Raw genomic sequence first — 15,041 nt, forward strand, 5'->3', positions numbered from 1 at the left:
CGAAAGGAAAGAGGTGATCGCTCTGCCCGAGTCTTGATGGCCAGGAAGGTGGAGGAACAAGCAGAAGTGCTAGATACCTGGCAAAAGCTTTCACCCAGAGTGTTAACGATGTTCCGAACATCAGTCACATCCTGACCATCAGAGAGTAAGATCGAGAGGGGGACAGAATTGTAGTGCCCATTAACCTTTCAAATCCTGTCCCATATGATCTTGGAACTGGTGGTAGAAGATATGCTGGTTGTGAACTTAATCCAAGATTCCTTCTGGCTTTGACGTGGATAAGACCCACCTAGCATGTGCACGGGCCCGTTGGAAAGCAACCTGGTTTGAAAGTGTGGGATATCTATGAAAAGTATCCCAGGCCCGCTTTTGAGCCTTCCGTGCTAAGTGGAAAGCAGGATTCCACCATGGACGAGGATATCGTGGAAAACGTGTCGAGGTTTTAGTAATACACTGAGCAGCTGCATGTAATACAGTCAGTTATCGCTGCTACACAGTCGTCTATTGATGTCTGATTTAGGATGGCAGGATCAAGTTCTGCGAGAGCAGTGAAAGTGGACTAGTCTGCCTGATCCAGCTTCCACCGGGCACGCGGGTAGGGTGGCATCGACCACGCCAGTCTCTCTCAAAAGGATCGGAAAATGATCACAGCCTCATGGATTATTGTCAACCCTCCATGAAAAATGGGAGAATAATGAAGGGGAGCAAACTGAGAGATCAATAGCAGTAAAGGACTGACTAGGTGCATGAAAGTAAGTGGAAGAACCAGTATTGAAAAGAGAAAGATTGTGATCAGAGAGCATCCGCTCTACAGATCGGCCCCTCCCATCAATAATAGCACTACCCCAGAGGGGATGATGTCCATTAAAATCCCCCTAGGATTAGAAATGGAGATGGCAATTGTTCAACGAGAGCATCAAGATCTGATTGATCACATGTCTCTCCAAGGGACAGGTACAGAGAACAAACAGTAATGGTATGACCCAAGGAAACACGGATGGCTACAGCCTCCAAGGGTGTGTTGAGTGACAAAGACAGGGTGGGCACGTGTTGATCAACCAACAGTGCCACCCCTCCATGTACTCGACCATCACACAACCCGTCATTTCTCTATAGAGAAAACTGCCAAATGGAGACAGTATCAGCAGTTTTGAGAAATGTTTCTTGTAAAGAAAGACAAACAGGATGGTAGGAAGCAATCAGCGTTTTGATATCATTCAGATTAGAACGTAAACCTCGACAGTTCCATTGTATCAAGGTGGCCATTTTTAAGAACGGGTAGGTGAAGTGGCTGGAGAACACTTCGGTTTACGACCACATCTTTTTTCTTTACTGTCTTTAGTCGGAGGAGGTCTATCAACCTCCATGGATCCTGCTCTTGGTCGGATGGGCAGGTTTTTGTTATTGGAAGGGGAATCCAGTGACTGAGGACGAGAACGAATAATTGTTTTGTCTCTTGTGGTGGGAGAAAAATGATGTATCAGAAGAAATGCCTGTATTTGAAACTGAAGGACGTGGATCTTGAGGTTTGTTGGAAGGTATGGGAGGAACAGAGATGGGTGTGGAAGTCGATTCATCTACCTTTTTAACCACGGAAGTCAAAAGACTTTTCATTTGTTTTGAAAACGATTCTCTTGGAGGCACAGAGAGATCTGTCTGCACACCCACTGTAGTTGTGGAATGAAGTGCAGCAGCATATGTCCGAGATGGAGTTGTGGACAGCAATTTCGGAGCCTCAGGATAACTAATGTTATGTGTCGTTTTCAAACGCTGCACCTCTTTTCCTCCAACCATTTTGGGCAAGAATGAAAGTAAGAGGGGTGAGAACCATTGCAGTTTACGCAATGTGGGTTCATGTCACAGTCATAGGCATCGTGGTCCTTGCCTCCACAACGAGCACATGTCAGGGAACCACGACAAGATGTCTTTGAGTGGCGAATCTCTGACATTGGAAACATCAAGAGGGTTTGGTATGTATGGCCGAACCCTGCAATGAGATAACCTGCCTTGATGGTGGCAGGTGCACGTGGTGAAGTAAATGTTAAAACGAGGGTATTTGTTGGCAGTGTAACTCCATCTTTGCGAGTGGAGATGCGCCTCACTGCAGAAACTCCTTAAGTGGAGAGACCAGCGAGAATCTCTGACTCGGGAACATTCTTCAAATCCCTTTCAACAATAACTCCTCGTGAAGAATTCAAGGTAGCATGGGGTGTAACCTCAATAGGTATATCCCCAATTGCCTTTGAATTCAAGAGGAGTTCACTGTGTTGGGATGTGGATGTTTCAACCAATATGTCACCAGATCGAAGTTTCTTTACTGACTTTGGAGAGCCAGCAAGTCCCTCTAGTCCCTTTTGAATAAAAAGAGGGGACATTTGCCCTAAAGGTTTTTCTGAAAGAGAATGTAATATAAGAAAATGAGGTACGTGTGTTACTGATGTTGAAGATTGCTGTTCTGAGTATTCAAGACGTGGTCGCTTACCCATTGACTGTTTTTTTACAATTTTATTTAAATTTTTTGGAGGATCCATAGGAAAAAGGAAAAATTTTGGAACCCATTGACCCCACCTACCATGGAGCCCTACAAGGAGACGCACTACAAAGTCATGCAAGGACAATGCAGCAACGCCAGGGTTTTGTGAGCACTATACCCAAACACCAGCATCAGGTACAATGTCCACAACACCCATTGAGAACTTCCAACACTGGTACTTGGTTGACTCTAGCCCAAGTGGGCCACCCGATTGACCCAAGGGGGGCCACCCAAAGGCCGCCCGTCTACAGGAATTCGAGGCCAAAGTGGTGTGTTAGGGTTGGACCCCTGAACCACCAGGATCCTCTCCTCCCCTTCACAGGTCGCCACGCACGGCAAACACGTGGGTGGATGTTTAGATCCCAGAGAAAGTAACCAGATAGAACAGAACCTTCCCTGGGAGGTCCCCTCACCACATACAGGAATCCACACCGATGGGCTTTTAAAATTTTCCCCACGATCTCTGTTCTGTATTTTACAAACATGTGAAAGTTTTGGTACTTAGTTAAAAGTCATAACTATCTTCATGGTCCATGGTTTATTAGAGAGAAAATGTAGAAATAGCAGTTCTTTAAGGAATTTTTGTATATGTCACTGCCAATCTTACCATCCAATAGAGTTGTAAAAGTGTCTAGAAACTCATCAGGTAGAGAATGTTAAAAAATAAACTTGATATTGTGAACCTGGCTTAGGAATCAATGGAACAGAATTAGGCTTGGCTTAGTAAATGACCAAAAATAATTAGGCTTTTCAAACCATCATTCCAAATCCTATAAATATCTTCAGATATTCAAATGTAGCCAAGACAAAGAATACTGTTTTGAACCAAATGTTCAGTCTCAGGTTACTTTGGTATTGGTGATATGTATGACAGTTAAAATAAAGACTACAACCACCATGTTACCCACAGCCAATTCTGTATTCTGAATGTAAATTGATTCTATAAAACAATATACAGTGCTGGATACTGGCTGTTTATATAACATGTTTACATTTCTAAGTGACAGTACATCAATTTTACTGTATTGGCAATATCACAGCTGTAATAAGTGTATTCACAACAATGTAGCAAACTTATAGTGAGATTCTTCAGCTTGTGACTACAAACATGTCATTACTAATTACATACCAAACAAACAAAGTCCATAAAGACACAGTTACACTACATACTATCTTTAATAACTATAAAAGTTTAATTACCTCACTTTTATCTGATGTTACATCACACTTTTCTTCTTGTTCCTCTCTTGTTACATCAAACTTCATAACTGTACATAGAGAACTTTCTTCTAATGAATCAGCTGGAACTAGAAGTACAAATAATGTACATAAGAATCAAAATAACATCTCTATTATAAACAACATTCACATAATGTACTTAGGATAACATGTCACTTCTCTAACTTCTTACATGGTGTTCCAATGTACAGACTTTCAACAAATGTCAAGTTCTGATAATACACCTGAACCACTATGTACATTGTCAGTTTTAGACCCATGTGGATGTTAAACAGGTAGCCAGGATAAGTGAGTAAAACATTTTCATATACCTGGTAGAAGAAAGTCTTCAATGAAGAACAGTCATGATGTAAACAGTAAACATACTTCTGTAGTTAAAATACTGTTAACCAAAACTGATAAGACTACAAATGTATGGAAGCAGTTCAGTTAACAATTACCCAAAAAGAATTATAATAATATGGTCTTTGGAATAAAAATGTTATTGCAATTAGTACATTAATTAAAGAACTCAAAGAGTGTAAAAATTAAGCATATGGTTTACTCTTATCTTGAATGTAACTATGAAATATCCATTATAAGACAGATGTTACATTTACAACATCTCAAAATGTTATGAATGGGTGTGTATGCTCAGGTAGAAAACCAACAAATATCGTCTATATACCTCCAGAGGATAGGATAACATTTATGACAATTATAAATGGTTCATTCACTCACAGACAGATGAAACAGCTTAAACACAGTCTCATATTACAAACATCTACAACAATTATAAATGGTTCATTCACTCACAGACAGATGAAACAACTTAAACACAGTCTCATATTACAAACATCTACAACAATTATAAATGGTTCATTCACTCACAGACAGATGAAACAGCTTAAACACAGTCTCATATTACAAACATATACAACAATTATAAATGGTTCATTCATTCACAGACAGATGAAACAGCTTAAACACAGTCTCATATTACAAACATCTACAACAATTATAAATGGTTCATTCACTCACAGACAGATGAAACAGCTTAAACACAGTCTCATATTACAAACATCTACAACAATTGTAAATGGTTCATTCACTCACAGACTAATGAAACAGCTTAAACACAGTCTCATATTACAAACATCTACAACAATTGTAAATGGTTCATTCACTCACAGACAGATGAAACAGCTTAAACACAGTCTCATATTACAAACATCTACAACAATTATAAATGGTTCATTCACTCACAGACAGATGAAACAGCTTAAACACAGTCTCATATTACAAACATCTACAACAATTATAAATGGTTCATTCACTCACAGACAGATGAAACAACTTAAACACAGTCTCATATTACAAACATCTACAACAATTATAAATGGTTCATTCACTCACAGACAGATGAAACAGCTTAAACACAGTCTCATATTACAAACATCTACAACAATTATAAATGGTTCATTCATTCACAGACAGATGAAACAGCTTAAACACAGTCTCATATTACAAACATCTACAACAATTATAAATGGTTCATTCACTCACAGACAGATGAAACAACTTAAACACAGTCTCATATTACAAACATCTACAACAATTATAAATGGTTCATTCACTCACAAACAGATGAAACAGCTTAAACACAGTCTCATATTACAAACATCTACAACAATTATAAATGGTTCATTCACTCACAGACAGATGAAACAGCTTAAACACAGTCTCATATTACAAACATCTACAACAATTATAAATGGTTCATTCACTCACAGACAGATGAAACAACTTAAACACAGTCTCATATTACAAACATCTACAACAATTATAAATGGTTCATTCACTCACAGACAGATGAAACAGCTTAAACACAGTCTCATATTACAAACATCTACAACAATTATAAATGGTTCATTCACTCAAAGACAGATGAAACAGCTTAAACACAGTCTTATATTACAAACATCTACAACAATTGTAAATGGTTCATTCATTCAAAGATATAAGTTTGCTGAAAGTTTATGTTTTCTCTCTTGTAACAGTGAACTTGAATGTTAGGATTCAACATTACCATGGTAATAATTCTCTGTTTTTTAAATATAGGGAGAATTCATGTACCCACTCATATCTGAAATTTTAAGATAAGGTTTTCAAAATTGTTCTCACTTGTAGTTATTAACTACACCAATTTGAATTTTTTCTCACTTACGTAATTCTGTGTACTACAAATTTTATTAAACTGCCCACAAATAAATATCTTAAACATTAAATGATTTAGCTGGTTCTAATATTACATTGCCATGCTGGATGGTTCTAATTTTAACTGCTAAAACGTTCAGGTTCTATTTTAAGCAACTTGAAATAATAGAAGTAAGTTGGAGGTGCCAATTTTCAATTATGACAGCTGTACCAGATAAGATATTGTTATTATTTAAATCTGGAATAGAGACTGATGAATTTAATACCATTAATTTAATACAGAAAAAGTACAAAGTACCTATTTTGCATTTAGGTTAAACTTTTCTAACTAAAGTTTATTTTTTATAGGAAAATTTGGTTTGGCTTGCACATTTTTTCTTCTTTTACTAGCAAGAAATGAAAACATTCATTCCAGCAAAACAAACAAAACTGGTCCTCATCTTATGGAAAGCATTAATTACAACAAAAGAAACAGAATTGGTCCTTATCTTCTGGGAAACGTTCATTACAACAAAACAAACAAAACTGGTCCTCATCTTCTGGAAAACATTAATTGCAACAAAAGAAACAGAACTGGTCCTTATCTTCTGAGAAACATTCATTACAACAAAACAAAACTGGTTGTGATGTTCTGGGAAACATTCATTCCAGCAAAACAAACAAAACTAGTCCTCATCTTATAGGGAACATTCACTACAAAATAGCAAACAAACCGTCCTCATCTTCTAGGAAACATTAATTACAACAAAGCAAAGAAACCTAGTCATCAACTTCTGGGAAACATTCATTACAACAAAAGAAACAAAACTCATCCTCAACTTGTGGAACAAATTCATTTCAAGAAAACAAACAAAACTGGTCCTCACCTTCTGGGTAACATTCATTTCTACAAAATAAACAAAATAGGTCCTCATCTTCTGGGAAACATTAATTGCAACAAAACAAACAAAATTGGTCCTGCACTTCTGGGAAACATTCATTACAACAAAACAAACAAAACTAGTCCTCATCTTCTGGGAAACATTCATAACGAGAAAACATACAAAACTAGTCCTGATCTTTTGGGAAACATTCATTACCACAAAATAAACAAAACTGGTCCTGATCTTCTTGGAAACATTTATTACAACAAATAAACAAAACTAGTAATCACCTTCTAGGAAACATAAAAAACAAGAAAACAAAACCGGTCCTGATCTTTTGGGAAACATTCATAAGAACAAAACAAACCAAATTGGTCATCATTCTCTGGGAAACACTCATTAGAACAAAACAAACAAAACTGGTCCTCATCGTCTAGGAATCACTCATTAAAAGAAAACACACAAAACTGGTCCTCACCTTCTAGGAAACATTCATTACAACAAAACAAATAAAATTGGTCCTCACCTTCTGTAAACGTACATAACAAGAAAACAAATAAATCTAGTCCTCATCTTCTGGGAAATAGTCATAACAAGGAAAGAAACAAACTAGTTCTCATCTTCTGGGAAATAGTCATAACAAGGAAAGAAACAAACTAGTTCTCATCTTCTGGGAAATAGTCATAACAAGGAAAGAAACAAACTAGTTCTCATCTTCTGGGAAATAGTCATAACAAGGAAAGAAACAAACTAGTTCTCATCTTCTGGGAAATAGTCATAACAAGGAAAGAAACAAACTAGTCCTCATCTTCTGGGAAATAGTCATAACAAGGAAAGAAACAAACTAACTAGTCATAACAAGGAAAGAAACAAACCTCATCTTCTGGGAAATAGTCATAACAAGGAAAGAAACAAACTAGTCCTCATCTTCTGGGAAATAGTCATAACAAGGAAAGAAACAAACTAGTTCTCATCTTCTGGGAAATAGTCATAACAAGGAAAGAAACAAACTAGTTCTCATCTTCTGGGAAATAGTCATAACAAGGAAAGAAACAAACTAGTAACAAGGAAAGAAACAAACTAGTCCTCATCTTCTGGGAAATAGTCATAACAAGGAAAGAAACAAACTAGTTCTCATCTTCTGGGAAATAGTCATAACAAGGAAAGAAACAAACTAGTTCTCATCTTCTGGGAAATAGTCATAACAAGGAAAGAAACAAACTAGTCCTCATCTTCTGGGAAATAGTCATAACAAGGAAAGAAACAAACTAGTTCTCATCTTCTGGGAAATAGTCATAACAAGGAAAGAAACAAACTAGTTCTCATCTTCTGGGAAATAGTCATAACAAGGAAAGAAACAAACTAGTTCTCATCTTCTGGGAAATAGTCAGTCTGGGAAATAGTCATAGAAACAAACTAGTTCTCATCTTCTGGGAAATAGTCATAACAAGGAAAGAAACAAACTAGTTCTCATCTTCTGGGAAATAGTCATAACAAGGAAAGAAACAAACTAGTCCTCATCTTCTGGGAAATAGTCATAACAAGGAAAGAAACAAACTAGTCCTCATCTTCTGGGAAATAGTCATAACAAGGAAAGAAACAAACTAGTTCTCATCTTCTGGGAAATAGTCATAACAAGGAAAGAAACAAACTAGTCCTCATCTTCTGGGAAACATTCATGCCAGCAAAACAAACAAAAGTGGTCCTGAACTACTGGAAAACATTCACTACAACAAAAGAAAGAAACCTAGTCCTCATCTTCAGGGAAACATTCAACAGAACAAAATAAACAAAACTCATCCTTAACTTGTGGGAAACATTCATTACAAGAAAACAAATGAAACTGCTCCTCAACTTCTGGGAAACATTAATTACAACAAAACAAAAAAAGTTCCTGTTCTTCTGGGAAACATTCATAACAAAAAACAAACAACACAAGTCCTCACTATCTGGAAAACATTCATTACAACAAAACAAACAAAACTGGTCCTCATCATCTTGGAAACATTCATTAGAACAAAACTGTCAAAACTGGCCATCATTGTCTGGGAAACATTCATTAGAACAAAACAAACAAAACTGGTCCTCATCATCTTGGAAACATTCATCAGAACAAAACAGTCAAAACTGGCCATCATTGTTTGGGAAACATTCATTAGAACAAAACAAACAAAACTGGTCTTCATATTCTTCGAAACATTCATTAAAATAAAACAAACAAAAGTGGTCCTCACCTTCTAGGAAACATTAATTACAACAAAACAAAACAAGTACTCATTATCTGGCAAACATTCATTACAACAAAACTGGTCCTCATCATCTTGGAAACATTCGTTAGAAAAAAACAAAACAAAACTGGTCCTGATCTTCTTGGAAACTTTTATTACAGTAAAACAAACAAAAGTGTTTCTGATCTTCTGAGAAACATTAACTACAAGAAAAAAAAAGAAATCTAGTCCTCATCTTCTGAGAAACATTCATTACAACAAAACACAAAACAGTTCCTGATATTCTGGGAAACATTCATAACCAAAAGAAAAAAAGTCCTCATTACCTGGGAAATATTCATTACAACAAAACAAACAAAATTGTTCCTGATCTTCTGGGAAACACTCATTAGAACAAAATAAACAAAACTGGTCCTCGACTTCTGGGAAACATTCATTACAAGAAAACAAACAAAAGAGTCCTCATCTTATGCAAAACATTCATTACAGGAAAACAAACAAAACTAGTCATGATCTTCTAGGAAACATTCATTACAAAAAAAAAACTGGTCCTCTCCTTCTGGGAAACATTCATTACAAGAAAACAAACAAAACTGGTCCTCACCTTCTGGGAAATATACATAACAAGAAAACAAACAAAACTGGTGCTGATCTTCTTGGACACATTCATTACACAAAAACAAATAAATCCAGTCCTCATCTTCTTGGAAACAGTCATAACAAGAAAAGAAACAAAACTAGTCCTCACCTTCTGGGAAATATACATTCCAGTAAAATAAGGTAGTCCATCTTCTGGGAAACATTTATTGGAACAAAACTGGTCTTCATCTTCTGGGAAACATTCATTCCAGAAAAACAAACAAAACTAGTCCCCAGCTTCTGAGAAACATTAATTAGAATAAAATAAACAAAACTAGTCCTCATTTTCTGGGAAACATTCACTACAACAAAACAAAGCAAACTAGTCCTCATCTTCTGGGAAATGTCATGAGAACAAACAAAAGTAGTCCTGTTCTTTTGGGAAACATTCACCAAAATATAAGAATATAGAAAAGGCTAGTTCTGAATTTACATAAACATTCATTACAGCATAATTTGAATCTCTCTTCAATTACCACTGGCCCACAACTTGCCCATCTTGTCTTTACCATAAGAGTTACTAAGCATATCTACCATTATCACTATGTCTAAATGTTGACTAAATAGAAGATAAGTGACTGATAGAACCAACCACCAACTTTTATTAATAATTTATTATTAAACTGTTGACAACAAGGAAGTCGACTGACTTAACTGTCAAGTTCATTCATTTTGGTATTGCATCATCATACAATAGTTTATTGTCTTATTTATTAAATACAATGAAACATGAGGATGTCTATGGAGTACACCTGAAAGTTAAAGAACACAATTACACATAAAACTATTTCTTTGGTTCTTTTGTGTTTAAAATGTTTTATTTTGGAAAAAATAATATTATTGGTAGATTGTGTCTACAAACAGAGTACATATACAAACATGCCAAAAATACATGTAGTGAAATTATGACAAAATATGAATTGAATAAATGTTAAGTTTCTGAAAGAACAAACAATGTCATGAACATTAGCTGAAAGTAAAAAATATTTTGATATAGAATCATCTAATATAAGATTATTTTCTTCTGTTATGCAAAAATATCATATATTTTTATTACTTGATTTTATTAATACAGAATTTAATATTTTTAATTCTGTCTGTTTGTACCCAGTTTTGACATAAACATGTGGACCAGGAAACTAAAGTTACAGTTTTATATAACAGATAATATGTATTCTGATATGGAAGATTTTAAGGTATGTGCATTCCAAGCAGGTCAAGAAACTCCATCTTATTCTGGATGAGTGGATGATATCTGTATGTTAGAGTCAACAAATCCTGTGAGAGAACAAACAGGGATATCATGTAGCCATCACAAAAGAAACAATACAAGCTTTCTTATATCACTGAAGTATTCATCCTTTCACAGTTGAATAAAGTTCACACTTGGATAAAGTTTTACAGAAGTCGGTTCCAAGATGTGGAAAGCAGTAGAACTATATTCAGACTTAATAGAAGTGATTTTGTAAGTGTCTACACAAGTACAAACACATTTCTGTTTACTTTATTATGTAAATAAAGACTGCATTCAATTTTTTATTAATTTATCCAGTCTCCTCAATTTCTAATACAGGTTTAAAACATAGTTGTTTTTAATTATGTGTATTCCATAAGTTTTCTGTTCTAACCTGCTGTTATTAAACAGAGTTCTCTGGAAATTAATTTACATTAGAATACCACACCATTATGTGTTACAAAATCATGTTCAGGACCTGTACTGATAATATTGTTTACCTGAAAGACAAACTTTAAAGTCAGAAGTGTCTTGTAAAGAAAAGTGACAGTTTATAATACATGCTCCTTGGAAACAGAAGGGAAAAGAAATTTGAAAATATATCGGGTTTATTTACCAGGTGAATATATTTCAGCACAGTGGCACAGGCTTGAACTGGATATAACAATGTAGGAACCAAAACTGGCTCAACATTCATGAACCAAACTTGTAAAATAATCAAAATAAAAAAAATATAAACAATTCATCAGTACACCCACAGTTAATACAAATATGTTGATTAATGATGGCCAACAAATTATCAGTGATATCCTTATACATCCAATTAGCTACAATTACATTTCTTGGTGGTTATTACTTCATACAAAGTGAAATGTGTCACAGATCACTTCTGATTTATTGTCTGATCCAAATGTTTATCACTGACTAACAATAAAACACTAATGGTCTTCCATAGTCAAAAATACAAAAAGGTCTTAGTTAGAGAAGTGGCTTCTAACCACTAAGCTACATGGAAGGTGGGTATGTTGGTAAGTACTCAAGTTTAACTTTATTTACAGCTGATGGTACAGAATAAGATTACAAAAGTGTCAAAAATAGCCGAGAGAATCTAGCCTAATTATCCTTACTGATCTTAACCCGAAGAGAAGAAAACAAATCATGTATAATAAATTTCCATTTAATGGTGATAAATTCAACTACACTGCTAGCTTAAAACAGATGAAATTGTTACTTCTATGTTGTAAAGAACGGAAGAACACAAAACACAAGAATAACAGACTTACTATTTGTTGTTGTGAAAGTTTCATCTTCCTTATTCATCAATCTGATATTCAATAAATCGTCCTGCTTCTCACAAGAAAGTGGTTCAACCTTTATCTTTAAAAGTTCCATAGTTATATAGAACTTTCACCTTTATACCCTGCAAAAGAATATATTTAATCACATACGTAATTTAAGAAATTAAATCCTTCATACATGTTACCAAATTCTATAAATACTATTCCTCAAAATTCATATCATCTTGATAACTTTTGATAAGTTTTATCTTTTTACATCTTTATATTAAAACAGTGACATTATCTAATATACATTGACTTTTATACAACAACTAGGAAAACCTTTACCAACAGTTTAAACATGTAAGGATTTGCGATTACGTTTTTATTTATTACCTACAGTTGAAGGACTGTTTACATCTGCTAGCGTCACTACTACAACTTCAAAGGTTAAACTAATGTTTTGAATAACTCGCATGGAGTCCGTTTGCCAATCGAAAGTGAGCGAAATACAGAAACATTATATTTGAAGTAACACGAGTACATAAGCAAAATTGGTATAATAGTAACATACGGCTAGAAAAGTAAAAGGGTAATTCTGATGATTATCTCGCTAATGTCAGACACTCACGTTCTACCATGGGAGTTTAAAATTTGGATAGTATAGAAATGTTAATAAGATGGCAAAATTGTGTTTGTTTGTTTGTTTTGGAACTTCGCACAAAGCTACTCGAGGGCTATCTGTGCTAGCCGTCCCTAATTTAGCAGTGTAAGACTAGAGGGAAGGCAGCTAGTCATCACCACCCACCGCCAACTCTTGGACTACTCTTTTACCAACGAATAGTGGGATTGACCGTCACATTATACACCCTCACGGCTGGGAGGTCGAGCATGTTTAGCGCGACGCGGGCGCGAACCAGCGACCCTCGGATTACGAGTCGCACGCCTTACGCGTTTGGCCATGCCAGGCCGGCAAAATTGTGATGTTTTTATATTAATTAAATAATTTTTATTGGAAACCGATTTGGTTTATACTAAATGTTTAAAGACATCATTTGATAGAGTCTATAACGAATAACGAAATTATATAATTTCAGCACAATACATTTATTTTATTATTTGTACTTACATATGAATTAAGACATAAATATTATTTATATATTTATCAAATTTAATAACTCCCGTGTACACTCCGTTCTTGCTCTTCGGCATTTTTTTAGTTTTAAAAACCAAATAACCAGGAGTTATTTAGAAATAAATATTTCTCTTCACCACCTTCCGTTGTTTTAGAGATATTTGGCAAATCAATTAGATGGAATGGCACCGCTCAATCCAGTTAACTGTGCAAGATATTACAGTCGTAGATGAAATAAACAATCTTACCCTTAACTATAAGGAAACGGAAGACTATGTAATTAACCTGAAAGCTCATATAATTGAATTTGCGATATATTGTCAACTTGTGTTGAAATTTTGCAGTAGTTGTTATTCTTAACGATTTTATCATATAAATAAACATAGCTTAGGTAATGGCTATTAAAAAAGAACAATTATAGTGACCTGACTAATGGATTTTCACAATATCAATAATAATTTATATCTTGTAGGTATTCCAGAGCCTAATTATTTAGAATAGAATAGAAAAAAATATTTAAAAGCAAAAAGTATAATTTCTATGTAAATATAAACAATCAGATGATTATTATATAAACGCCCACCAGCGGCACAAAGGACTAAAAGCACACATACTTTACTTCAAACATATAAACGTTATTTATACCTCTATAGAAAAAGAGTGTGTGTTTTCTTACAGAAAAGCCACAGCAGACTATATGCTGAATCCATCGAGGGGAATCGAATCCCTGACTAAAGCAAAAGTATAATTTCTATGTAAATATAAACAATTAGATGATTATTATATAAACGCCCACCAGCGGCACAAAGGACTAAAAGCACACATACTTTACTTCAAACATATAAACGTTATTTATACCTCTATAGAAAAAGAGTGTGTGTTTTCTTACAGAAAAGCCACAGCAGACTATATGCTGAATCCATCGAGGGGAATCGAATCCCTGACTAAAAGCAAAAAGTATAATTTCTATGTAAATATAAACAATTAGATGATTATTATATAAACGCCCACCAGCGGCACAAAGGACTAAAAGCACACATACTTTACTTCAAACATATAAACGTTATTTATACCTCTATAGAAAAAGAGTGTGTGTTTTCTTACAGAAAAGCCACAGCAGACTATATGCTGAATCCATCGAGGGGAATCGAATCCCTGACTAAAAGCAAAAAGTATAATTTCTATGTAAATATAAACAATTAGATGATTATTATATAAACGCCCACCAGCGGCACAAAGGACTAAAAGCACACATACTTTATTTCAAACATATAAACGTTATTTATACCTCTATAGAAAAAGAGTGTGTGTTTTCTTACAGAAAAGCCACAGCAGACTATATGCTGAATCCATCGAGGGGAATCGAATCCCTGACTTAGCATTGTAAATCCATAGACTTACCGCTGTACAAGCGGGGGCCAAAGAAAGGACAATATATCAGCATGTCTTAAGATTTTATCAAAAATAAATTCCAATTCAATGTTATCCTAGAATATTAAGGTCTCCAACTACGGATTATACAGTATATAGGCTGAATTCAATTTGAAATGTTATAGCAAATTGCTTCTTTGTTTGTGTAGAGTACTTATACATATACTTAGTGATGAGTATAAGAGGGCCTGGCATGGCCAGGTGGGTTAAGGCGTGCGTGCGACTCGTAATCTGAGGGTCGCGGGTTCGCATCTCCGTCACACGAT

General features: G+C 35.0%; 2 protein-coding genes across 8 annotated transcripts in view; one reads left to right on the top strand and one right to left on the bottom strand.

Annotated features, from left to right (window-relative positions):
* Positions 1 to 11,223, top strand: part of LOC143226843 (beta-1,3-galactosyltransferase 5-like) — a 45,381-nt gene extending 34,158 nt beyond the window's left edge. The window contains exon 3 of the transcript XR_013014780.1: positions 10,914 to 11,223. The gene's annotated coding sequence lies outside the window, so the exon portion shown is untranslated. The remainder of the gene's footprint in view (positions 1 to 10,913) is intronic.
* LOC143226841 (uncharacterized) overlaps positions 1 to 13,167 on the bottom strand; it is a 36,929-nt gene extending 23,762 nt beyond the window's left edge. For 5 of the 7 annotated variants that reach the window (XR_013014778.1, XR_013014777.1, XR_013014776.1 and 2 more), the window contains exons 1-3: positions 12,606 to 13,167; positions 12,216 to 12,352; positions 3,734 to 3,840 (exon numbers count right to left, since the gene is read on the bottom strand). Coding sequence is in view for 3 of the 7 variants with exons in the window: in XM_076458323.1 (XP_076314438.1) it covers positions 3,734 to 3,840; positions 12,216 to 12,324 (216 nt within the window). In the remaining 4 variants the exon portion in view is untranslated. Of the gene's footprint in view, positions 1 to 3,733; positions 3,841 to 9,807; positions 9,939 to 12,215; positions 12,354 to 12,605 lie in introns of those variants that run through there. The other 2 variants (XM_076458324.1, XM_076458325.1) reach the window with 2 other exon arrangements.
* Between the last annotated feature and the right edge of the window lie 1,874 nt (positions 13,168 to 15,041).

Source organism: Tachypleus tridentatus, chromosome 9 (assembly GCF_004210375.1).
Source record: "Tachypleus tridentatus isolate NWPU-2018 chromosome 9, ASM421037v1, whole genome shotgun sequence".
Classification (NCBI taxonomy): domain Eukaryota; kingdom Metazoa; phylum Arthropoda; class Merostomata; order Xiphosura; family Limulidae; genus Tachypleus; species Tachypleus tridentatus.